This window comes from Budorcas taxicolor, chromosome 3 (genome assembly GCF_023091745.1).
Source record: "Budorcas taxicolor isolate Tak-1 chromosome 3, Takin1.1, whole genome shotgun sequence".
NCBI classification, from domain to species: Eukaryota; Metazoa; Chordata; class Mammalia; order Artiodactyla; family Bovidae; genus Budorcas; species Budorcas taxicolor.
This window is the reverse complement of record NC_068912.1, coordinates 110,174,150-110,200,194: the sequence shown is the minus strand read 5'-3', so window position 1 is coordinate 110,200,194 and position 26,045 is coordinate 110,174,150. Positions and strand designations below refer to the sequence as shown.

The window sequence follows — 26,045 nt, the reverse complement described above, 5'->3', positions numbered from 1 at the left end:
GTATCCTTTCTAGGCTCTTTATCTCTACCTCATTCACATCCACTTCTCCATCTTCTTTCCCATTCTTTATTCCCATCTCCCCTCCTTCCCATTGAGTTCTACAGCACCCTCATTCACAACCATTTCATTTGTAGGACGTCCCATGGAACATATTCCCAACCTGGTTAATAAAGCAACATTTACTTTTATTTTCCTTAAATTATTAATAATCACAAACAATAAAGATTACCATTTCAGTAGCCTCCATTAAAATTAGTTTCAAAACAGCATAAAAATTTCACTGTTTAGAAAACAAATGGTCAATTACTGAAATTAAAACATTTGCTTCTAGAAGGGGCAAAAAATAATACCAAAGCAAATTAACAGAACAACAATACACTGGGCTATAAAGTATTTTGCAATTTACAAGGCAATTTCAAGAGCATTATTTAATATTCACAGCAAGCCTATAAAGTAGATGGTACTTGCTTTCTTACCTTGAACAGAAGAGGAAACTAGGGCTCCAAAAATTTAAGTGAATTTATCTCTTGTTCACAGGGCTAGTGAACTTGAAAAAGAATTTAGTGACTTCCTTGGTGGTGCAGTGGTTAAGAATCCGCCTTGCAATGCCAGAGACGCAGGTTCATTCCCCAGCCTCGACTACTGAGCCCACGTGCGGTAGAGCAACTACTGAGCCTGAGTGCCACAATGAAAGACCACACGTGATGTGTGCCACAACTAAGACTTGACACAGCCAAATAAATATTAAAAATAAAAAAGAATCTAAAGCCAATTTTATAAGGGGTGGAAGGAAGAGGCAGGGCATAGGAATGGGGAAGATTCAAAGGCTGGGTGGTGGTGACGGTGGTAACAAATGGGGATGAAACTGGGCATGGAGTAAGTGGGACGGAGATAATATGTGCAGGAAAGGATGGTAATGAGAATGAGACTGGGATGGAATAGGGTACGGTAGGAGGAAATGAAGATGCTTATAAAGGCAGGTAGGGAATGGTTGTGCACTGTGAGGTGGTTAGAGAGTTGATTCTGCAGCCAGACTGCCTAGGCTTGAATCCTGGCTCTGCCTCCTGCCAATTATGTGAATTTAGGCAAGTTGCACAACAAACTGGAAGATGATCATAGCATCTTTCTTCTGAGGATTAGGTGAGTTTCTTCAGTTTCTTCATCCACAAACTGGAGGATGATCATAGTATCTTTCTCCTGAGGATTAGGTGAGTTAACACAGATAAAGCACCAAGAACGGTGGCTGCCCTGACGCAAAGTTAGCGATCTCAGAGGACACTATTCTCCTCCTACTACCCTCTGCCTTCTCTTCCTTCTTTCTTCTCCTATTGCTGATGTTGTTGGGAAGATCATTTGGGCTGAAATAGAGAAGTGAGTTAGAAAAGATGATGTTGAGAATGGGAAGAAGCAGAGCTGGCTACAGGGACAAGAATAACACACAGATGCAAGTAGGAATAAAATCAAGGGAGGGGAATGGAGTATGGCATTGAAACCCACCAGATGCACCAGAGGAAAGACGATCCAGTCTTCTTCACAGGGTTTTGGCACACACATATATGTCTGTGTACACCTGCATGTTCTGGACTGACCCCATGCTGCATGGTTCCCACAGTAACAAGTTTAGTTGATATTAATCAGGGAGGGTCTTTTAAGGAAGTCTTGTTGGCTCCCATAATGAAACCCAATGACCTGGAGCAGAAGCCCTTTCCTCAGAGGACTGGGTTCTGGGACTCGCAGCCTGTACTCATTCCACCTTTAGACTCTCTCAAACTGTGAAGGTTCTGGGTGTACCTGGAGACAGAGGCTCGCGTGGTTCACAGATAAGTGGGATACTTTACTGACTTTATTATACTCCCCAGCACTCCAGGGAGTGATGTGATGTCTCAGGCCAAACCCCATGAGAGCAAGCATTCATAACAGTTGTACAGGTAAATCCTCACTCCTCATTGTGGTTGCTGCCTCAGAGATATTGTTTCTGGGACAGTGCCCGGCGTCTGAACTCTTGGAGGCTCCTGGTTCTCGGCTCCCCTGGGCAAGTCCTCTTTCACTTTGCCTAGGATGCTGTCTTCCTCATCTGCTTTTACTCATCCTCCTGGTCACATCCCCCACATCAGCTCCTCCTTGAACGCTCTCCTGATCATCCCCTTTGAACTTGGAAATCTTTTACTTCCTACCCATTGGAACACATTTTAGAAAGTGCTTCCGTAGCACCATGGACAGACTTGTATTAGCATTTATCACACTGCATTCTTATTACCCATGTCTGGGTCTCCAGAAATTGACTGTGAAGTTCCAATGGGCGGGGACTGTGTCTGATTCATCTAGGTGACCACTGCCTACCAGAAGGTCTGGCACATGGTACATAGTAACAAACATCTGTTGGATATAGGGTTTTCCTGTCTATGACTAAGACGAGGATTGAAGAGCCTCTTGGAAGCAGATTCCTAGGAGGAGGTGTCCAGTGACAGTGGTGACAGGAACAGTGTGACTCAGACATGCTTGCAAAGTGTGGGGTTCTGAGCCCTCAGGATGTGGTCCATCCGGAGACATCCAGGACAAAAGTGGCTAGCAGCTCTGAAGATTCATGCACCTGGAGTGGCCTCAGAGGCCACAAAGACCTGGGGAAGCCCATGGAAGGGCGGGACCACGTCCACCAGGGAGGAAACCTGCTGTCCTGCGTGGGGCAGGCATATTGTGGGCAAGGCTGGGCCAGCATGCACCGCCTCTGGAAGATATGCCTTCCCACTGCCCTGTAGTTCCCTGGACCTTGGAGCTCTGAAAGATGGTTCCGTGAGGGACAAGGCTACTCAGAGATTTCATGGGAATAATCTCCAGGAAGGCTCTTGAGGAAGGTCTTTGTGGACTAGAAAGTAACTTGAGAACTCTAGACCCTGGGGAAAGATCAGGCCAGTGGGGATATAGGAAGTAGTCAGAGAAGGCCTTGCATTTCCAGCTAAGCAAGCTGAGCCATTGGAGAGCCTTGGAAAGGTTGTAATTTTAAGGAATCAGATGGAAGCCCCAATCTAGAGCAGTGTGAAGGGAACAGAGGGAGAAGACCAGGAGCCCTTCCAGTTGTCCAGGTGAGAGATGGGTGCGTGCATGCTAAGTTGCTTCAGTTGTGTCCAACTCAGCGTGACCCCATGGACTGTAGCCCGCCAGGCTCCTCTGTCCATGGGATTCTCCAGGCAAGAATACCGGGGTTGCCATGCCTTTCTCGAGGGGATCTTCCAAACCCAGGGATCAAACCCACATCTCTTATGTCTCCTGCATTGGCAAGCAGGTTCTTTACCATTAGTGCCACCTGAGATGACGGTGGTCTGAACCAAGGTGGGGAAGTTGGAGTGGACAGGAAGGCATAGGCTGGAGAAGCATTTGTGAGGAGGAAGGGACAGGACCTGGTGATGGGTGTGAGGAGTGACCAGGAGGACCAAGGCTCACACCCCAGACGACTGAGTGGGGTGAGCAGGTTTGTGGGAAGGGGTAGATGAACTCAGTTTTGGACATGGGAGGTTTGAGGGGGTGTGGGGGGTGGCGCTGTCCATGGGGCAGTTGGAGGCAGAGGCCCTGCTGGAGTCCAGACGATGGGCAGAGGCCAAGGCACAGAGCCGAGGCGATCCTGGGAGGAGTGCAGAGAGAGGAGGTCCCAGGGCAACCCTTCAAGGTCTAGGGAGTTTCTTGCCCTGAGAGTTGTCTGAACGCTGAATGTTGGAGGCTGGCCAGAGGAGTCCAAGAAGCAGGAGTAACAACCCGGGCCCCTCCCGCCGGCTAACTTGCACTCGCTCAAACGTGTCACTCACGGCTCCAGTCCCACATCTAAACTCTCACTTGCAGGCCACATCACCGACACACCGCCGCCCCCTCTCTCTCTTCTCTCCGCAGTCCCTCCCCTCCCTGCAGACCCTAGGGTTAATCCTCCTCCTTCCCCAGATTAGGGGCGCTGCCCCTCTTTGTGCAGCCCAAGTGCCCGAGGCGAGAGCCCTGGGAGGCTTGCGGCCCTCTGGGCAGCTGAGGTGGGGAGGGCGGAGAGGGGCGCAGGGGAGGAGACACAAAAGGGGGGCGGGATCCCGATTGCAGCTGCCCCGCGAGGGGCCGGGACAAAGGGCCTGCTGGCGGGCCGCTCGAGCCGTTTTCATGCTTGTTGGGATTAGGCGCAGGAAACGTCGCTCGCAATCGTGCGGATCAACAGTTCCGTGCGCGCCGGCGCGTGGGGTGTACTCGGTTCCACCCGCCCCCCGCTTTGTGCTGAGTCCCCGGCTCGAGGCGGCGCGGAGGTCCGGGGAGGCTGCCTCTTTGTCTGTGCCTTTCGGGCGCTGAGCCCCGCCCGGGGACCGCTGAACACCCGCTGATCGCAGTCCTCCGGCCCTCACCCTCCCCGCCCAGCGCGGGGCTCTCGAGCTCCACCTCGCGCCCCATTGTAGGGCAGGGTCTCGGCGCCCCATGGCGGGAGCCCCTAGGACCGCCCCCTCCCACGGCCAGCACCCATTTTCATCCGCGGTGTGTGTGTGTGTGTGTGTGTGTGTGCGTGTGTGTGTGTGTGTGTGTGTGTGTGTGTGTGTGTGTGGGTGGCGGGTGCAGGTCCTTGGGGGACCTGGCCCCTCCCCCGGCCCTGACCTTCGTACAACGACCCCCCTTTTCCAAGAGCCACCTGCCTCCTCCCGCTGGCCCGTCTCATCTCAAATTTACAGGTGACCAAAGGGAACGGAGCTATTAGAGGATCCCCTGCTTCTGAGCCTCGCGGTTTAGGGGAGGATCGCGGAAGGATAAGATTTGGCTAGAGAAGCCTTCAGGCCTAGAGAAGAGGAGCAGACACATTTTTGGCTGTCCCTTGCTGGGGCTGGGAGAATCGGAGGTCTGACCGGTGCAGAATTCCCACCTCCTCCCCCCTCCCCCCTCCCCCCCGCACTCACCACCGCCCCCCGCCCCCCCGCCATGGACCTTGGACTGATATCTTGACTGTAGCCGGGTGAGAGAGTCCTGAACTACAGAAATGGTGAGATAACAAATGTGCATTGTTTGAAGTCACTGAGTTTTAGGGTAATCTGTTATGCAGTAGATAACTACAGGTGACTCTTCAACAACACAGGTTTGAACTGCATGGATCCACTTAAATGTAGATTTTTTTCAGTAGTAAATATTACAGTACTACGTGATTCACAGTTGGTTGAATCCAAGGATGCAGAACCATGAATATGAAGGGACCACAAACATGGAGAGCTGACTCTAAGTTACACACAGAGTTTCAACAGTGTGGAGGTTTGGTGCTCCCAACCCCTGCATTGTTCAGGGGTCAACTGCAATATATGAATAATATGAAATCATGTACATGTTTTATAATTACATCTGTGTCAGAACCATCTAAGGACCCTAACTTAATCTTTTACAGTCAGGCTTCCACCTCCTTCAGGGAAGTGGTGTCTCTAGGGCAGATTTAAATATGTGAGCATGCTTATATGAATGTGGGGCGAGCATGTGTCCCTCACAATTGACACCCCTCCCTTTTAGGCCTAAAGGTGCCTCAGGACAAGGACAATCCCTTGGGCAGAAGCCAGAGTCTCCCCTGTTGGACTGAGAGGCCCCTGAGGAGAGATCCCGCATGCCCACCTCCCTATAACCCCCCCATGAGACTGCCAGTCATAGCAGACTGAATTCCTCCCAGTGTCTTCCTTCCACCCACCCACCCCAGCTCCAAGCCCAGAACCCTGCTCAAAAGGGGAGCTCAGACAGTGTGGAAAAGAGGCCACCTGATAACAGGTAGAGTAGAAACACAAACCCAAGAAATGCACTTCTTTGCCTCAGTTTATTTGTCCTGGTTTTGGTCCAGAGGCCAGGTTCATACTTACTACCCAAGAGTCCCCAGGGCCATTGCTTCAGCCTCACTCCCTATACCTTTCACCTACTCACTCACATTTTGCAGATAGGGAGACGAGGGCCAGAGGCAATGTCAGTGATCTCCAGGTCACTGCTCACCCATCAGGATCTTGTATCCTCTTGGCTCACAAAAGCAAAGCAGGGAGCTCAGCTACCTTAGTCCTTGGTTCTCCCTAGAACTCACCTCTCCACCTCACAGAGCCTCCGCTGGAGCCCATCAGCCCCATGCAGTGACATAACAGGGTATGGCCCAACATCCTAAGAGCTTCCAGGAGCTGGACTGACACTGCCCACTGCCTACTCTGGAAGGCTGAACTGTGGTTCCTCCTGGCCCAGACAGTCTGATTTCAGGGACATAGACCAAATTAATTTGACATCCAGTGCTGTGAAGGCAAGAAAGGCACAGCAAGTAGAAACAAAGAGAAGGAAGTAAGGTTTTCCCCAACAGCCTTAGAACACCTGTCCATTCCTTGCAAGCTTAGAAAGCACACATTCCTTTTCTATTTTTTATTGAGGTATAATTGACATATGACATTATATCAACACAGATTCCTTTTCATCAGAAGTTTAAGTCAATAAAGTTTGTAACAGTTGCTCTGCAGTGGAGGGGTGTGATTCGTTTGGAACTGGTGTTTTAGAATTCCTATTCTCCCAGTCTTCTCAGGATTCTGCCATTGTCATCTCCTCCATCTCCATCTCCCATGCGCCCAATGGCAGAATTCAAGCAGGACAGTCCCCTATCTTCTCCTCTGATCTCACCCCCATGCCTGCCACGGTGTCAATCACCATCCTAGCTCTCTTCCCTGATATCAGTTCTCCACCAATTGCCCTCGCAAAATTGCAGCCAAAAGGCCATGGCAGGCCAGAGCAGCAAATCCACCATCAGGGACAGCAGCCTTAGCAGAGCGAGGTCTAGGAGGAGTGAAAGTGAGGGATCAAGAGAGTTAGCCTGAGAAATTCCAAGAGAATGGATCAACCACAACCTTCAGATAAATGAGAACAGGCTAGCCTTTTCTCCAGGGAACAGTGGGACCCTGTGTAGACAAAAGGCTAGTGTAGACCACGGGTAACAGAAGGTATGGATGGATGCCTTACATATACAATTGAACATACATGCTCCTAATATGCATATCCCATGCACACATGTACCCCTACACATAGGCTGTACACACGAGGGCTCAATCACAAATACCCACCAGAAATCTGCACACTCAAACTCACTCATATGTAAACACACATCTTTTGCATATCTATCCTCACTCATGCACATAGATACACACCATGGGGTACCCACCCATGCATATATATACAAATTTACTTCCTCCTACATATATACTATGGGCTTCCCTGCTGGCTCATATGGTAAAGAATCCACCTGCCAATACATGAGACATAGGCTCAATCCCTGGGTCAGGAAGATCCCTTGGAGAAGGAGATGGCAACCCACTCCAGTATTCTTACCTGGGAAATCCCATGGACACAGGAACCTGGTATGCTACAGTCCACAGGGTCACAAAAAAGCAGGACACGACTTAGCAACTAAACAAGAACAACATACATACTATACATACACATATGTACATAGGCACACAGAGGCTTCTGTGTCCACACCGCACACATACTGATGCACAGGTGCAGATTCACATGTGGCCTGTGCACACCTGCCTACATGTTAGCACTGACACACTCATTTATGCTTCCCTGCACTTATATCAGCAAATGATCTGTACTTGTTTGTGCAGAACCACACATATGTCTGCAAATATATACAGAAACCCTTGCACCCCTGTACAGAGACACCCTTAGTCTTGGTCCTGGCGCCTGGATGGTACTGCCCTCTGTTGGAGACAGCGGATAAGCTCCTTCCGGTTATCTAGAATGGTGTCAAAGCTCTCCTGCAGACGGGCCTGCTGGTCGACCAACTGGTGCTGCAGGCCCCGGATCCACTGGAGCAGGGCCAGGCGGCGGTACATCACCAAGTGCGTGTGGTGCTTCTCCTTCTCCTGCTCTTTGTAGCGCTCCTGAGCCTGCAGCTGCTGCACGGCCTGGGCCACCGAGGGCAGAAGGTGGCCTGGAGGGCCAGGAGGCGTCCCACAGGCAGACTCAGGGCTGCAGCTAGGGCTGTCAACGCTCAGGGAGCTGCTGGCATAGCCATTGTCCTCCAGCGGGGAGCAGACTGTGCTGGCACCACCCGTCTTCTCAGGCCCAGCTCCAGGAATCTCTGCCCCCTCCGGTGGGCTGCGGATCTCCCCCTCAGGGAGTCCAGGAGCCTGGAAATCCTGGTTGTCAGAGGACAACTCAGAGGAGCTCCTCAATAGTACGGGCTCCACTTGGCCTGGCATCCCGTGCCAATTCTCATTGGCGTCCTTGGCACTCATGAAGTTGGAGTTGCTGTCTGGTTGAAGTTCGGGTGGACATACTCCAGGAGGCGGGCCCCCCAGGAACTGACCTCCCTCAGCTACCCCTTGCTGGATGGCGAACATCTGGTCTGTAAGGGGGAAGCAGAAGAATGAATCAGAGCAGGCGAGGGTAGGGTGCCTGAAGTCGAGAGAACCTACCAACAGACACCCCTTTGCCTTGACTCTGCTAACACCTCCCTTGGTGGCTGTCCTCTTCCCTCTCTGCCGATTCTCAGTCTCCTCACAGGGTTCTCCCTCGGCCCTGAGGCAAGCTGTCCTCTCCTTGTAGGCACTTCTCCCCAGATGACCTCCTCTTCTGCTGGAGGTTCAAGAACTACCATGTGTTGGTGACTCTCGGATCTGACAGAGAGTCAGATCCAACTGCTGCTGAACTCTGCAGCTAACCACAGGCTCCTCAGAGTCTGCACGGCCTGCCCTGCTCCCTGTTCAGTGTCCTTAGCCAAGCAGGCCCACTCTCCTGTCACAGCAACTGGAAACTGCAGGCACTCACACATGCACGCTTGTGTGCAAACATCTCCCCTTTCTCTTGGTGTGGGCCACCTCTAAACTGGATTACTGACTGCTATGACTTTTCACTGACCTCTCTGCCTCTAATTAAAAATGTAAACTTGCCGTGGCTCCTGCCCTAACCTCCTGCTACACCTCTTCCTGGCCTAAGAGGCTGTGTTTCTTCTGGCTCCTGCTCACGGCTTCAGACCTGTCTCTTACCACTCTCAGCCCCTCCCACCATCCCAAACTGCTCAGAGATCTCAGAGCACACCCTCCTCCTCCTCCCACAATCCCCTTGGCCCAGCATATCCTTCCTCTCCCCTTCCCTCCCAGCTCTTCCCTTCTCCACGGGCAGATTCCTTTCCGTACGATAAGTGAAGTGAAAGCCCGCCCTATGGACTATACAGTCCACAGAATTCTCCAGGCCAGAATACTGGAGTGGGCAGCCTTTCCCTTCTTCAGGGGATCTTCCCAACCCAGGGATGGAACCCAGGTCTCCCGCACTGCAGGCAGATTCTTTACAAAGCAGAGCCACAAGGGAAGTCTTTGTATGCTAAGATTCGGCTCTAAAATCCCCACCTTCCTGAAACCATCCTGATGTTCTCCCCAGTGCTCCTATATCCTATATACACAAACACACAGTCAACTGTGCCTTCCTCTGGGTCCTCACTGCTTGGATACATGCTGCCTTATGCCTGTTTGTTTCTTGTCCCTGGCACATAGTTGATGGTCAGTAAATGTCTATTCAACTTGTTTTTATTTCCTCTATCTTGTCATAGCAGCCTCCTGGCCCCCCTACTGGACATGGAATTCCTCTCTATAACCTCTACCATGTTCAGGACCCAGCACAGAACCTGGCACTGAGCAGGTGGCATTACCTCCTTGCTGAGTGAGTGAGTAGGGCAGTTGGATCCGGGCTGCTGACAGCTCAGGGCTGGGAGAGCTGGGTTGGGTTCCCTCTACTGCCCAGTGAGGAAGCCCTTCTCCCACTGACAAGCCTCTCTTCTGGCCTCACCCCTTCCTTCCATGTTTATTACTATCCCGGGTCCCTGCCTCTATCTTGCTCCATCTTGAGGCCATGGAGAGAGGACACACCACATTATTCTTTCCTTCCCAATAACCGACTTCTCCCCAGATCTGAATTTAAATTGACAAGAAGTTTCTCCTGACTGTAAATTACTAGGATTAGAAAAACGGAATCAGTAAGAGTAAGGGGGAGTGTCAGTGAACGTGGCAGGGCCCCTCCCCACATCCAGCACAGTACTGGGAAGAAGTCCTGGGGGCAACAGTGTAGGGACAGTCCCTTGGAAACCTACAGACTCCATCCCGCTAAGCGAGGTGCCTGGAGATCGTCCTGCCCAAATGTTTTCTTTTTTTCTAAACTTGGGCGGGGCCGTGAAGCAAGCTGGAAGGAGGTGGGGGTGGTGCTAAGGATCAAGGGGTCCTCAGGGAAGGTAAAATGGGAGCCGAGAGACCCTGGCATCAGGCTTCTCGCCAAGCTAATCCGCAATTTGTCGGGGGTGGGTGCGGTGGGGCGGGGCTGGTGAAGGTGGGAGGTGGGGGGCTGGGGAGGGCGTTGGTGGTAGGGATGAGCGGAGGCGGCTTCCGTTCCTGCCTAGACTTGCGGGAAAGGGATACCATCCCCAGGAGACAGAGGATCCGGACCATCCTTCCCTAATCCTCCCCCCAACCCCCCCCCCGACCAGCAAAAAGCAGCTGGGCAGAGGCAACGACCCCCGCCCCTTGCGGCTGGGGTCTAAACCCTCCCGCTCCGGCCCCGACTCACGGCCTGGAGGCGCCGCCCCGCCCGGCTGGCTCCGGTGGCTAGGTCCCCGCGGCAGGAACTGCTCCCTTGGGACTGGGGAGGTGATCCCTCGGCCTGGGCGTCCCCGCGGGTCGGGGCGTGGGGTGCGGGTTCCTGGGCGCTGCGCCCAGCCCAGGCCCGGACTGCGGAGTCGCGCGGCGTCAGCGCTGCGGGGCGGGGCGGCCTGGCCCACGTGGGCCGGTTCGGTTTTCTGCGAAGCCGCTCGCAGGTCCGAGCGCCGGAACCACCTCCCCCGCCTCCGGCAGCCTGGACTGAGCCTTGCAGGTCCTGTTTAATTTCTTAACTGCATTCACTGTGTCTCCCCGATCGGTTTGCCTTACAGTGACATTTTCAGAATGAAAATCTGATCGTGTCATCACCACCCTCCAGCCTAAAAGCCATCAGTGGCTTCCGCATTACCGCTTAAATCCTTAAGGCAAGCCGCCGTGGGGCTCAGCATCCTGCTCTCCGGCTTCAGCCTTTGCCCTTGGGTTCTGCAGCTGAGCAGCCTCGCGCTCCTTTCTGCCGCACTGTTCTCTCTGCTTAAAATTCTCTCTCCTCTCAAATCTCAGATCTCTTCTCAGGTAAACCTTCTCTGACCTCCTAGGCAGATAGCTCCCCTTATTATATTATCCCAAGGCTTTTTTTTTTTCCCACAATTTGAAATTATATGTTCGTTTTGTGCTTATTTCATTAAAGTCACTTAATTAACAGAGTAATTGCCGACTCTAATGATGAAACCAAAAAGCACTGGCTGCCCTTAGGGAGAGGCAGCCCCGGAAAGACGTCTGTGACAAATTTAGCCTTTAGGGCAAGTGAGCTTCCAGGAGGTCCCTTCCATACCCACAGCTTTACTGAGTAAACCCAGCAATTTGCTTATACCTTTCTCATGCTACCCCCTCCATGCCACCAATTAAATATGGTTCATCTTTCAATCATAATACGTTTAAAAATACCCTGGAAAGACAGAGGAACCAGAGATCAAATTGCCAGCATTCACTGGATCATAGAGAAAGCAAAGGAATTCCAGAAAAACATCTACTTCTGTTTCATTGACTATGCTAAAGCCTTTGACTGTGTGGATCATAACAAACTGTGAAAAGCTCTTAAAGAGACCGGAACACCAGACGTCTTAAGTGTCTCCTGCGAAACCTTTATGTGGGTCAAGAAGTGACAGTTAGAACCCTGTATGGAACAACTGATTGACTCAAGATGGAGAAATCAGCACAGCAGGGCTGTCTGCTGTCACTCTGTTTAATTTATATACTGAGCACATCATGGGAAATGCCAGGCTGGATGAGTTATGAGCTGGAATCAAGATAGGTGGAAGAAATATCAACAACTCAGATATACGGATGATACCACTCTAATGGCAGAAAGTGATGAGGTACTGAGGAGCCTCTGGATGACGGTAAAGGAGGAGAGAGAAAGAGCCGACTTAAAACTAAATATTAAATAAACTAAGATCATGCATCCAGCCCCATTACTTCATGACAAATAGAAGGGGAAAATGTGGAAGTAGTGACAGATTTCCTCTTCTTGGGCTCTAAAGTCACTGTGGATGGTGACTGCAGCCATGAAATCAGAAGACGATTGCTTCTTGGCAGCAACGCTACGACAAACCTAGACAGTGTGTTGAAAAGCAGAGACATTACTCTGCCAACAAAGGTTCGAATAGTCAAGGCTGTGGTCTTCCTGGTGGTCTTGTATGGTTCTGAGAGCCGGACCATAAAGAAGGCAGAGCTCCAAAGAATTGATGCCTTCGAACTGTGGTGCTAGAGAAGACTCTTGAAGGTCCCTGTACAGCAAGGAGATCAAACCAATCAATCTTAAGGGAAATCAACCCTGAATACTCATTGGAAGAACTGATGCTGAAGCTGAAGCTCCAGTATTTTGGTCATCTGATGAGAACAGCATCAGACTCATTGGAAAAGTCCCTGATGGTGGGAAAGATTGAAGGCAGAAGGGGAAGAGGGTGTCAGAGGATGAGATGGCTGGATGGCGTCACTGATGCAATGGACTTAAACTTGGGCAAATTTCAGGAGATGGTGAGGGACAGGGAAGCCTGGCGTGCTGCAGTCCATGGGGTTGCAAAGAGTCAGACACAACTGGGTGACTGAACAACGACAACCAGTGGTTAGGATCTGTGCTTTCACTGCCAAGGGTTTGGATTCCATCCCTGGCTGGAGAACTAAAATCCCACAAGCTGTGCCTGGAGGCCAAAAAAGTACCCTTGTCTTTCCCTCTTCCCTTTCTTTTGCCTTTTTTTTTTTTTTTAAGAGGAAGAATTTGTTTCTGATCTCCATGATAAGCCATCCTCTTCCATTTCCAACTTAATTCCAATTTACCATTCTGCAACCTAGAGAGTTCCCTGGTGGCTCAGATGGTAAAGAATCTGCCTGCTATGCAGGAGATCTGGGTTTAGTCTTTGGATCGGGAAGATCCCCTGGAGAAGGAAATAGCAACCCACTCCAGTATTCTTGCCTGGAGGATCCCATGGACAGAGGAGCCTAGCAGGCTATATAGTCCATGGGGTGGCAAAGAGTCAATCACAACTGAGTGACTAGAGAGTAAATAGCAAATTAAATCACAACAAATCCTATATACAAAATAAGGGAAATAGAAAAGAAAAAATATATAATTATGAAAATTCATATTTTAAGAGGGAAGAGGAAATAAAAAGGAAAGGCAGAAGTAACTCAAGCTTTGGGCACTCCTCCAGCTAAAAAGACACACGCAGAGACCTCAGCTCCATTTCCACATCACGTACCGAGGCCTAACTAGTGCCGCTTTCCCTTCTCTACTGAAAGTTCCCCTTCAACTGGAGTTTTCTTCCTTCTGATGTGACCCAAATCCTCACTTGTAAAGTCTCTGAGCTTTGGTGGTCTGCAATGATGCAGGTCTCCCATGTCATACGGTCACAGCCTTATCTAATTATTTGATGAGTCCTGAAAAGCTCCTCTTGCCTCTCCTTTGGGCCTGGTCTCTCCTAGCTCTAACTGGGTGGATCTCATGGAAGTTTGAGGAGCCTAGGATTATGACTCCCACTCTAGGTGAGTCAGAGTCCTTCTCTGGGAATTTCTGAAATAAAATTAAAGGAAGGCAAGGCAAGGAAGACGTGAGCCTAGGGCCACAACAGTCACATTCTTTGCCAAATAGAAGTCAGCCTATTTGTAGGAGAAAGTAGTCTGCATGTCTGTGACAGGCAGACACAGAAAGACAGAAGTCCTGCGAATAGTCCTGTCCTTTTTTCCTGAGGCCTTGGTATACCTTGCAACAAGGCCCTTATTTTTTCAAGCCCAACTCGAGGGGATTTTCTCTGACTGGCAATTGAAGAATCTTGATTAATACAAGAGTACAGAGTGGTCCCCTGGGTCCCACTCAGGTACCTCTCAGCCCTCATTAAGTAGTAGCAACTCTATTTCCCCTTAATAGTCCTTATCAGTCCAGCCTACAGTGTGACCTCCTTTCTCCTATTCCTATAGTATTATGAGGAGCCCAGAATACAGCAGAATCATCTTTGCATTCCCTGGTTAGCAACATTCCTCCCTAGATGCTAAAACCTCCTGAACTGCAGGATGTAGAATATCAAGAGACAGGAGGCAGACTCTGAGAAAGTCATTAGGTATAATCGCATAACATGCCACACCTGCCTCTACCCCTTCCTGTGTATTCTGGCTACAAAACATAATAATAACAACTATAAACCGATTGTTTATTTAAAACCTCTATTACACTCGGTGTGCAATAACCTGACAGAGCTGAGTCATCAGTTGGTCACTCCATTGTTCTATAAAGCTGGTTATTTCTAAATAACAATACCTGACAAGTGAATTCCAAGGGCATCTCTTTCCTTAGCCAAGGATCATGTTGGGTGGGGTACTCTAACACCGTATAATTGACGAAGTAAGTGCTCTGACAGTGGTCCTGGCAATTTCAGGATTTTCAGACAGCTGGAAGCCTAGAGGATAAAAATCCCTCCAGGAGGGAAAGGGAGTCCATGACTACAGAAAAGCAGAAACGTAGATGTCTGATATGGGCTTCCCTGGTCGCTTAGTAGTAAAGAATCCGCCTGAAATGCAGGAGATGTGGGTTCAATCCCTGGGTGGGGAGGATGCCCCGGAGAAGGAAATGGCAACCCACTCCAGTATTCTTGCCTGGGAAATCCCATGGACAGAGGAGCCTGGTGGGCTACAGTCCATGAAGTTGCCAGAGTCGGACACGACTGAGCGTCTGAACTACCACCACCAGTTGTCTGTTCTTCAGCCACCAGAGGCTTCCTTACTCAGGTTGCCAGGCAATCAGTCTCCCCAGGTGAAGGGGGGTCTGTGGCTGTGTCCACCCAGCTACAAAGGGACTTAACTGGCAAGGACACAGAAATCACCCAAGATGGACAGAACCAGCCTGAACAGGGCTCTGTAGCAGGCCAGCCCATCATGAAGATCCAGCAGTGGCAGTGAACTGATATCTTGGTGAGCAGACAGATATCAGAGCTAAGATTGGCTAGCAAGGAGTAACCAGATCCAGGTCCAACGGGCTGGGGATGTCAGGCAAGGAGACAAGAGAACATGAGAGAAATTTCTACTTCAGGTAATAGAATCAACATGAGCTCCTCTCTAGGTGGATAATTTCTCAGTGTCAGCACTCCTGGGAGAAAGAGATGGGTAGGATCAAAGTGTTTCGGTCTCAAGGACCTTGCCCCTTCCCATCCATTCATTCACATTCAGCACCCGATTACCTGCTTTGTGCCAGGGAATGAATCATCACAGAATCAGGACTGGTGGACAGCACTGTGTTTAGAAAGGGAAATAGAAAAGAGTGGGCTATACAATGTGACAGATTCTGTAACAGAGCTTGAAGACAAAATTAATGAGCCCAAAAGAGGGTAAGGAAAGGCTTCACAGAGGGAATATTTGAAGGCCTTGAAGAATGACTCAAAGCTCACCGAGAGAAAGCAAGTGAAGGCAGAGGAAACCGAATGCAGAGTGTGTGTTTGGATAACACAGAGGAGGCCAGTGTGGCTGGAGCTTGAGGGGCAAATGGAGATGGGAGACCAGGCTGCAGGATAAATCCGGCCCATTTGTGAAAGGCTTTGACCACCATTCCAGGGACCTTGGGCTTCATCTTGTGGATGGCAGGAAGGTAGATGAGGAAGCTCCCAAAGATTCCACAGCAAAGCAAAGCACTGGCATCTGATCTTGGGGGACAAGCTATTAGGCTGGCCAAAGAGTTTGTCCAGGGTTTTCTATTACATTGTGTGGAAAAGCCTGAACGAACTTTTTGGCCAACCCAATATACTGTGACCTGTTTTCTTCTTTTTCCTGAGCTCATATTCTCTGTTAACTTTCCATATGGCTTTGGGAACTTGGGCAAATCAAAGCATTTTAACCTTTTTAGGGTAAATAAAGATAAGATGCCTTGAACATTGTTAAATAACATTAAGATTATGAACATTGTTACTTGGGCTCCTAAGGCCAGGCACAGCCCTGAAGGACCTCTGAAGTACGAAAGAGCACTTAAGGCAGGAAGAAAAACCGTTCCTCAGAATTAGCTCATCTCAGGAAAGAAAGGCCTAGGAAGCCGGTGACCTAGTTGTTTTAGTCATTCATTTCTCCACCACCTCTTAAAGGCAAAGTGCCATCCTAGTCTAGCCAAAAACTGCTGTGTGATCACCTTAGGTAAGACATGTCCAGAGGCCTCCCTGGTGCCTCAGTCAGTAAAGAAGACACAGGAGACATGGGTTTGATCCCAGGTTTGGGAAGATCCCCTGAAGGAGGAAATGGCAACCCACTCCAGTATTGTTGCCTGGAGAATTCCACGCACAGAGGAGGTCCATGAGGCCCCTGGGGTCGCAAAGAACGGGGCGCGACTGAACAACTGAGCATAGGGCACGAGGCAAGTCCAGTCTCCAGCCCCGCATGGCTGTTTTCTCAGCTGTAACATGAGGAGGTAGTACTTCAAATACGAAGTTTTGAGGCTTTTTAAGAAAAGTCTTAGAATCATCCTTTTGCAACAAAATCTTTGTTGTATACCCAGTTCCAGATCTCTCCTACCCTGAACCCTCCACCCTGCGCAGCTCCTGAGAGGCCACCCAGGAAGCTTTTAAAGCTCAGCGTTGTTGTTGTTGTTGTTGTTGTTGTTGCTCAGTTGCCCAGTTGTATCCGGCTCTTTACAACCCCATGGACTGCAGCACGCCAGGCCTCCCTGTCCCCCACTGTCCCCCAGAGTCTGCCCAAGTTCATGTGCATTGCATTGGTGATGCCATCCAGCTGTCCTATCCTCTGAAGCCCTCTTCTTCTGCCCTTGATCTTTGCCAGTATCAGGGACTTTTCCAATGAGTTGTCTGTTCACATTAGATGACCAAAATACGGGAGTTTCAGCTTCAGCATCAGTCCTTCAAGTGAATATTCAGAGTTGATCTCAGCAGGGCAATTCCAAATCCAGCGCTCCCCAGAAAGGTAGCAGATGGATTTGTCGACCATCCCCACCACCCACATCCTCTCTTCTGACCCTGAGGGGACAAAGGAGAAACTTAGGGGTGTTTTGGAGGTGCTGGAAGCATGAAAGGTAGTATAGATGCTTTCTCCCCTATCCACCCAAGTGGTAAGTGGCCTCTTTTCCACCAGGAGCCCAGAGAGGCCAAACCCAAGGTCCCAGAGCCCACAGCAGAGAGAGTGAGGAAGAGAAGCTGATCTGAAGGGGGAATGAGAGAAGGGAGTGTCTGTTCCACCTCCTTCCTGGCAGCTGCCTCCATAATCCCCAGCCTTCTCCCCCACCCCAGCCTCTGGCCGCCCACCTCTCCTCTACCCACCCATTCATCAGTAGGAGGGCAGAGTATCAGCACAGCCTTTCAGGGCCTGACAGGTCCTTTCTGGGTGTCCCCCACATGTAACCACTTAACCTCTAGCACAAAGGGCTAGGCTGAATGGGCCTGGAGCCGGTGGCTCGTGCAAAGGAGGGAGGCCTCAATAGGATTTGGGGAGCTGGGTGTATAAAGCGCTCTGCCCCAGCAGCCCTCAATGGAGAGGCTGGAGTCGGGGCATGTGCCGAGGGGAGGAGCCCGGCAGCTGCATCCCGCCCCTGAACAATGATTTATTCATTCTCCTGGCACACACAGAGAAAACAGGCTGGGGGAAACGTGGCCCCACAAATCGCCCTTGGCCTCAGCTGACTCCCGCTGCACTCAGGCAAGCACTGTGCCCCTCCCACTTGTAGTCTAAAGTCTGGAAGTAGCCTGGATGGGTAGCCTGAAGGTCAGGCAGATGTGTTTTTGGAATAGGTTCCACTCAAACTCACTCTCTGATAACTTCCTTGTCAGGTTTTCTTCATAGCTTGACCTGTCTCAGAACTGCCCCAGGGGAAGGGCTGAGAAAGAAGCAGGAAGTTGGGGAGCTCAGCCTGGGAAATAACTGCCCAATAATGGGAATGCAATAAAAGCTTGCTGGTATATAATGGCACCCTCTAGCCACATCTGGCTCCAATTCCTGGAAGAATCTTTGGAAGAACTTTGGGGAATAGGGAACTGAATGAAGGCAGGTAAGCAAAGATGCTAAAACTGGCAGATATTAAAAAAAAATGTCAAGTGGGTGGTTTCAAGAAGCTAAACTGCGACGAGAATAAATTTGCTTTTGCCCTCTCACCTCCATAGCTCATGTCACCAGAGCCAGTTCACACAGAAAAATCATCATAATAAATAAAACAACAAAAAAAATCAATAATGTTAGCAGAACAGGGAGAACCAGATTGAAGTGACCATCTTCAGACTGGCCCCTGGGCCCCCTCGCCCCAAGCTCATAATTACCTTGTCACACAGAAAACAAATCTATTGTGGATGGTGAGTGTGGAGAGGTGGGAAACCTTGGACAAGGCGGTTGCCAGCTGCGGGGGAGGGTCCACACTATGAAGACAAATTTGCCTTGGCACCGGGGTGGGAGGGGCTCGTGCTGAGACTGACAAAAGTAAGGCTTAGACAGTTTCCCAAAGTTGTCTTCCCTTAGCAAGGTGGGCATATGGAGGGAGGTCATCCTGCCTTATACTGAATGGGGGGTGGGGAGGGTGTGTAGTTGGAGGGAGATGGGGGGAAGACCCCAAGCCCACTCCACTGAGCCTCGGGAGGACAGGTTGCTATGCTGCTGCTGCCCTCTGGTGGATATATTCATAAAAAGGCTGCAGGGACACCTCCAACGCTGGAGATAGATGCTGGAAACTGCAATGGAGTCTGTCTTTTCCTGTCCTAAACCCTTGGCTTTAGATGGGGAAACAGTGGAAACAGTGTCAGACTTTGTTTTGGGGGGCTCCAAAATCACTGTAGACGGTGATTGCAGCCATGAAATTAAAAGGCACTTAGTCCTTGGAGGGAAGGTTAGGACCAACCTAGATAGCATATTCAAAAGCAGAGACATTACTTTGCCAACTAAGGTCCATCTAGTCAAGGCTATTTTTCCAGTGGTCATGTATGGATGTGAGAGTTGGAGTGTGAAGAAAGCTGAGCGCCGAAGAATTGATGCTTTTGAACTGTGGTGTTGGAGAAGACTCTTGAGAGTGACTTGGACTGCAAGGAGATCCAACCAGTCCATTCTAAAGGAGATCAGTCCTGGGTGTTCTTTGGAAGGACTGATGCTAAAGCTGAAACTCCAGTACTTTGGCCACCTCATTCGAAGAGTTGACTCATTGGAAAAGACTCTGATGCTGGGAGGGATTGGGAGCAGGAGGAGAAGGGGACAGAGGATGAGATGGCTGGATGGCATCACCGACTCAATGGACATGAGTTTGGGTGAACTCCGGGAGTTGGTGATGGACAGGGAGGCCTGGCGCGTTGCGATTCATGGGGTTGCAAAGTCGGACATGACTGAGCGACTGAAATAAACTGAACTGAAAGCCTTGGTCACAGGACTAGCACAGTCATAGGCTGGATTCCTCAGGAGACAGACTCAGACAGTTTAGGATGCAGGTAGTTACTAAGAAGTGCCCTTGGGATCAATGTCTGTGGAAGGGAGGGGCCAGCAGCTGAGCTACCATACAGGTGCATGATAGAGGCTCATGCACCTGAGGTAGACCCCTCAGGGAGCTCTGAAGCAAGAATGGGCCCTTTAGAATTGTCCTGAAATGAGCCAACATGGCCAGGGCTTTACACTTCTGTCATCGCTGGATGTGGGCTGTGCGGGAGAGGGATGTGAGTGTTGGGTGAGGTATCCTCTGAAACTGAGGCATTCTTCTGACTAAAGGCTGTCTGCAGCCAGGCCAGCAAGGCCTTCACTAAAGGGGATGGGATGGTACACCACGGGGTCTACTCCACATATTACAGAAACTCAATAAAGACGTGTTGAATAAATGGCAGGGTTAGATCATGCCTCAGGCTCCAGGCTCCACAGGACAGCCCCCAAGCCTGTTATTCAAGCTCTTACACACTGACCTTTGGAAATGGTCAAGGGAGCCTTAATGCTCTGCTTCATGGATTCATTCATTCAACAAGCACTCATTGAGGTTTCCTAGGTGCCGGGCTTGGAGGCAGACGCTTTACAAATTTCTCAAATTTTAATCCTCACAACTGCAGAGCTAGTATTAACTCAGATTATACAGATCAAGTTATTAAGTGGCTTTCACAGTCCAGTGACGCTTTGAAAAATGACCCTCACAATGGGACAAGTGCTCTTGCTGCTGCCAAAGGTTCTTCAGGCCAGAAAGGATCTTGGCTGTTGTGTGTGCACGTGTGCATGCAGAGAGAGGACTCTATGCTTTCAGACAGAACATTTCCTCTGTTGTAGCCTGGAGTCATGCCTCCAGAGCCTCCTACTTCAGCTCCTTCCTGATAACACTGCCCTATACTGTTGCTTGTAACAGAAAAAAGCTTTAAAAATTCCTGGCTGCAGCTACAGAACTAGTTCCATCCCGGGACATTTAATGGACAGACAAGCCTCAACTCCTAGTGTCCTTTATATATATATATATATATATATATATATATTTTTTTTTTTTTTTTGCTGAAGCAAGGAATACAACTTTATTTGGAAAGCTAGGTGTCCTAGAAGATGGCAGGCTAGTGCCCCAGCGTATCATCTTATCTAGGTCTGAATGCCAGTTTCTTTTATAGACAGAAGAGTAGGAAGTGAGGAAAGTGAAAGCGAAAGTGAGTCGCTCAGTCATGTCCGACTCTTTGTGACTCCATGGACTGTAGCCTACCAGACTCCTCTGTCCATGGGATTCTCCAGGCAAGGGTACTGGAGTGGGCTGCCATTTCCTTCTCCATATATTTTTAAAATATTTATTTATTTGGCTGCTTTGGGTCTTAGTTGTGGCACGCAGGGTCTTCATTGCGTCATGCAGGCTCTCTCATTGCAGCCCATGGACTCTCTAATTTTGGCACTGGGCTCTTAGTTCCATGATCAGAGAGGAAACCCCCATCCCCTGCATTGCAAGGCGGATTCTTTTTTTAAAAAATATTTATTTATTTGGCTGCACTGGGTCCTTAGTTGTGGCATGCTTTTAGTTTGGACATGTGGGATCTAGCTCCCTGAACAGGAATCAAACCCAGGCCCCCTGAATTGGGAGTGCTGAGTCTTAGCCACTGGACCACCAGGGAAGTCCCCCTCTAGCGTTCTTATCATCGTCAGAAAGTTATGAAAGGGTAACTTCTTCCCCTAATGTCTAACTTCCATCCCTGCTATGATCGTTTTGGGATGCTAACACTGAAGGGACAAGAGGTAGACCAGGTTTCTGCTCCAGAAACCTCTCTGTACCTGAAACTCTGACTAACCCAGTGGATCTGTGGGAGGAGGCGAGGGCAGGAGAGCAGAAAGCTGTCAGCTGCTGTTCTGCTCCAGCCCTGACATGTTCTCATCCTTGGCCAATTAAACCTTTCCACACTCCCAGTCACCAATGTCAAGATTTCAGTTATCTCATTTAATTTGTAATCATAAAACTTGAAGAAAAAAGAGGGAGGAGGAGAGCTTGGATGTGATGGAGCAATTTCTGGGTCTGACTGCACAGACATAAAGGAACTCTCAATACTCCTCACGCCCTCCCAAACACACACACACACATACACACACATACATTCATACGCCTTTCCTCCTGGGCCCCCAGAACCTAATTTTTCACGTTTGGAAAACCCAGATGATTTTTGCCTGGGTCCATCTGGTTTTCCAAATAACCTGTCTTTTTGATAAATAACATAAGTTAAATTAGACAAGACAAAGAGAGGGGTGGGCAGTCAGTTTTTTTCCTTCCTTCAGTCACTGAGGAAAAAAAGAGATGAGGACTGAAAAAGCCACAGGACTCTCTCAGTCCTGCTGCAGCACCTTCCACCCCTCGGACTGGGCCCAGTGACTCTCCAGCCAGGAGCTCGGAGCTGCCTCTTCACCCCCACCTCTACCCCACCAGCCATCAAGAATACCAGATTGTGGTTCCTTCTAAAGCGAAGGGAAAGAACCCCAGTGTCCAGCCCCACAGCTTCCTCCAATCACCCTTAGGCTGAAGCTGCTTCAAACCCCGTTTTCCCATTATGTATCCCACCCCAGGGAAGAACTGGATCAATAAACTGAAAATGAAAAACCTTTCAGGTGAGAGAAGAGCAGAGAGAATGAGGGGATGGAAGGACGTGGGTAGTACAGACCAGGATGATACAACCAGGTCTCAAAAGGCAGGCCCTGAGGTGGCACGGGTGGTACACAAACCTGCGCCTGTTTCCCCAGCTCACGGAGACTCCAGGCACACAAGCAGACCTCCAGCCCGACCCCTCTCAGGAGCCCCAGTGCAGAGCGAGGCACCACTGGGCCCCGGGCGAGGCCTGTGGGCTGGCAGCTACGGAGCTTTGGCAAGACTTGGCTTCTCCTTCCCACTCAGCTGGACAGTAATGAGCCCCACCTTCCCCTCAGCAGTGGGTCAGTCAGCATGAGCACAGCCTCTTAAACGTGCTCACTCATCTCACATAATTGTACCTATGATCCCAACCATAACCCTGGGAGCTAAACCAGGCCAGTTCACTTTAGCTTCATTTTCCAGGTGAGGAAAATTCAGAATGACTTATTCCAGGGTCAGGCCATGTGTAAGCTGCAGAGGAAGGGCTTAAGATCTCACATAGCAACCACCTCTATCTGTTCTACCCCACATTAGAAAACAACCTTGCAGGCCATTCAGCTCCTGGCTCTTCACCATGAGCTCTTCCAGCCTTCAGATCATTCATTGCTCAATACACTTCTATGCTATGTGCCAGGCATGGTACTACCTGAAACATACATTTTTTAAAAACACAATATATATGATCTCAGATTTCACAGAATTTAGTCTAACGCAGAAAGCAGATCTAAACAAACATTAAAGTGGTAAATTGTGATAAAAGACCCAAAAGAAAAAAAAAAAACAACCCAGGAAACAGAGGTATTAAGAAAGAGGTGGTAATGGAAGCATCTCTGAAGAAGTTAGATTTAAGCTAACAGTAGACAAAGGAGGGTGGAAGCAAGGATCTATTGTACAGCACATGGACTTCTGCTCAATGCTATGTGGCAGCCTGGATGGGAAGGGGGTTTGGGGGAGAATGGATACATGTATGTTTGGCTGAGTCCCTTTGCATGCGTGCATGCTCAATCACTTCAGTGATGTCCAGCTCTTTGCAACCCCATGGATTGTAGCTGCCAGGCTCCTCTGTCCATGGGGATTCTCCAGGCAAGAATACTGGAGTGGGTTGCCATGTCCTCCTTCCCAACCCAGGGATCGAACTGGTGTCTCAAGTCTCCTGCATTGGCAGGTGGGTTCTTTACTAGTGACACCTGAGTCCATTTGCTGTTCACCTGAAACTACCACAAACATTGTTCATCAGCTATACCCCAGTGCAAGATAAAAAGTTTAAAAAAAGACAGTGGAGAAAAGATCATTCCAGGAAAAGGGAAGGATACTTGGGACGCCCCTGAAGCTGAGTGTAATGTGACTGGAGGGTGGGAGGCATGGTTATGTCATGGAGGGTCTTGTAGGCCATGGGGAGCTTGAACTTAATTCTGAGTGCATTGGAAGACACACGAAGGTTTTGAGTGAGGGATTGGCATCCTCTAATTTAATTATATACATGTTGCCCTTTGGCTGCTGTGCAGATTGAATGGAAAGGAGGCAAAAATATGAGTGGGGAGATCAGGAGGCTGCTGCCAACAGCTGCTAAGAAATTATGGAATCTTGGATCAGGGCATTGGCTATAGAGGTGACTCAAGATGTAGTGTGAAAGTAGAAATAACAGGACTTATAGTTTGATTATGGGAGTAAGGAAGCAGGGGTCGAGAATGACCTTCAGCCTGAGTGACTGGTATGTGGAGGTCTCCTTCACTGAAATGGAAAACACAGGAGGAAGAGCAGGTTTTTAGAGATCACATTTTTAAAGATGTTAAGTTTGAGATGCTTATGAGACCACAGGCCTATAAGTGGTCCGCAAAACATGATGCAGCTGTGATACTGACAAATCCATATGCTTGAAGAGTAGCACCAGACACAATGCATCCACATGCATCTTCCAACAAGCGTCACAGCAACTCCGAGACAGGCATGAATGGCTATTTTCATTTGACAGACATAAATGGCGGCTCTGGAAGGGGTAGTCTTTTTCATTCCACATTTACTGGGCAATACCGCATTCCAGGCCCCATGCCAGGCAGTGAGCAGGTAGAAGATAGAGTCCGTCTCAGGAATGCTACAGTCAGAGTATCACAATGAACTGAAAGTCGCTCAGTCGGGTCCAACTCTTTGCGACACCATGGACTGTACAGGCCAGAATACTCCAGAATTCTCCAGGCCAGAATACTGGAGTGGGTAATCATTCCTTTCTCCTGGGGATCTTCCCAACTCAGGGATTGAACCCAGGTCTGCTGCATTGTAGGCGGATTTACCAGCTGAGCTGAGATCACAAAATTCCTCCCTCCCCAATATCCCCCCCACACCCAAATACTTACCCTGTTCTTCAGTGTACAGACCTCAGGAGAGGAAGCCCGAAAAGTTATTAGATAGACCTCTGGGAGATAAAACCCTGAGACACCCACTCTGAGCCGTTAGATTCTTAAAGCAGGGTGAAGTTTGTAGAGAGGCAGTTGAGGATTTGCACAAGAAATTCTGAACACTTTGTCTCCACAGCACCCACGTGAGTACAACCTGATGCTTTATGGAAGAGACTCAAGTATGGTTTGTGCGGCTGTGGATTGAATTAATATTAGAATTAATACTGTTTAAATCAAGTACCATGTGTTCCTACCCCAGTGTGTGGAACACGAAGTAAGACACTGAGCATCCCAATCTACCAGACTCACAGGCTCTCATCTCTCTGAGTATGTAATCTCCAAGCTAGTGAAGCTGTCCTAGCAGGAGCACAGCACAGGCCCTGGGCTGTGCGGTTTCGTTAGAAGGGAGCTGAAGCTGATGGCTCAGTGCTCTGGGCACAGGGCATGTGGTCAGGTCACCACTCTCTACTTCAGTCATACCAGGGTCAAAGCTTAGCTTGCCTTCTGACAGCTGTACTGGCAAGGAGAAAAGTAATGCAGAACTGAAGCTTCAACTTCTCTGTCTCCAAAGAGTGCTTTCTTTTTGGAGCTTAGAATAGAAACCCTTTGCTCCCTCGATTTCTCAGGCACTGATTTTCTTATCCTTAGTGGTCAACTCCAAAATCCTCTTCTCCATCTCTCCCCCTCAAAAAAGGATATGGGAAAGGAAGAGGGGAGAAATATCCAGCCCTTGCCCCTAGTTCTGTGTTGCCCAGCAAGGGCTGCCAAGCCTTGGGCACTGTTTGGCGCACTCAAAGGGAGGGGCAATGATGATCACCTTGGACCCACAGTTGTCAATCAAAGGACTATAATATACATGTAAACTCTCCTCCCTGCACACCCAGACCACTTGGTAAGTTTACGTGATCAATCCACCGGAGTTGAGACGACACTGAGGGGACAACAGCAGTGCCTCCCACACCAGGCCGAGAGAGGCCTCCCCTGGGAGAGAGACACCGTAAAACACAATGCTCAACATTAGACAGGTTCTGACCCAAGCATGAGCGTTTAGTCTGGACACCAAATCGTGCCTTCAAGGCACTGGATTTATTGAAAAACTACATACATATTAAAACATCTTTATATACATTTTCTCTGTTACAAGATTACAAATATACAAATGCAAATTCCATCAAAGTCAGCATCTTGTACATTAGAAACAACTGCAGAAAACCTATATCCTAATTCCATCAGTTAAGCTGGTATTCCTCAATCGCCAGTTAAAAAAAACTGGCACAGCTCACCCAGCTTCCCAAGTCCAGCTCACGACAGTGAAAGCACAGTGTTTACATGGGACGCTTTTCCAAGGAAGCAGTGACGTTTGGTTCCGAGGGAGGAAAAAAATGTCTGTTTAAAATTCTGAGAGCCTCATGGTGGTTCAGAGAAAACTGGGACTGGTGGCAATCCTCTTAACAACATTTTAATGAAACTCCTTGATGGTCTTCTCTCAAAATA

At 49.4% G+C, this 26,045-nt stretch overlaps 1 protein-coding gene across 1 annotated transcript; it reads right to left on the bottom strand.

The window, feature by feature from the left end:
• Positions 1-6,464: 6,464 nt before the first annotated feature.
• Positions 6,465-10,660, bottom strand: C3H1orf216 (chromosome 3 C1orf216 homolog). The gene is made up of 2 exons (XM_052637747.1): positions 10,564-10,660; positions 6,465-8,356 (listed from the first exon to the last, which is right to left on the bottom strand). The coding sequence occupies exon 2, from the start codon at positions 8,349-8,351 to the stop codon at positions 7,671-7,673; it is 681 nt and encodes a 226-aa protein (XP_052493707.1). The 5' UTR covers positions 8,352-8,356; positions 10,564-10,660; the 3' UTR covers positions 6,465-7,670.
• Between the last annotated feature and the right edge of the window lie 15,385 nt (positions 10,661-26,045).

Bases quoted from the DNA above. Each gene is read 5' to 3' on its own strand.
- C3H1orf216 (XM_052637747.1), bottom strand. From the start codon at position 8,351: ATGTTCGCCATCCAGCAAGGGGTAGCTGAGGGAGGTCAGTTCCTGGGG.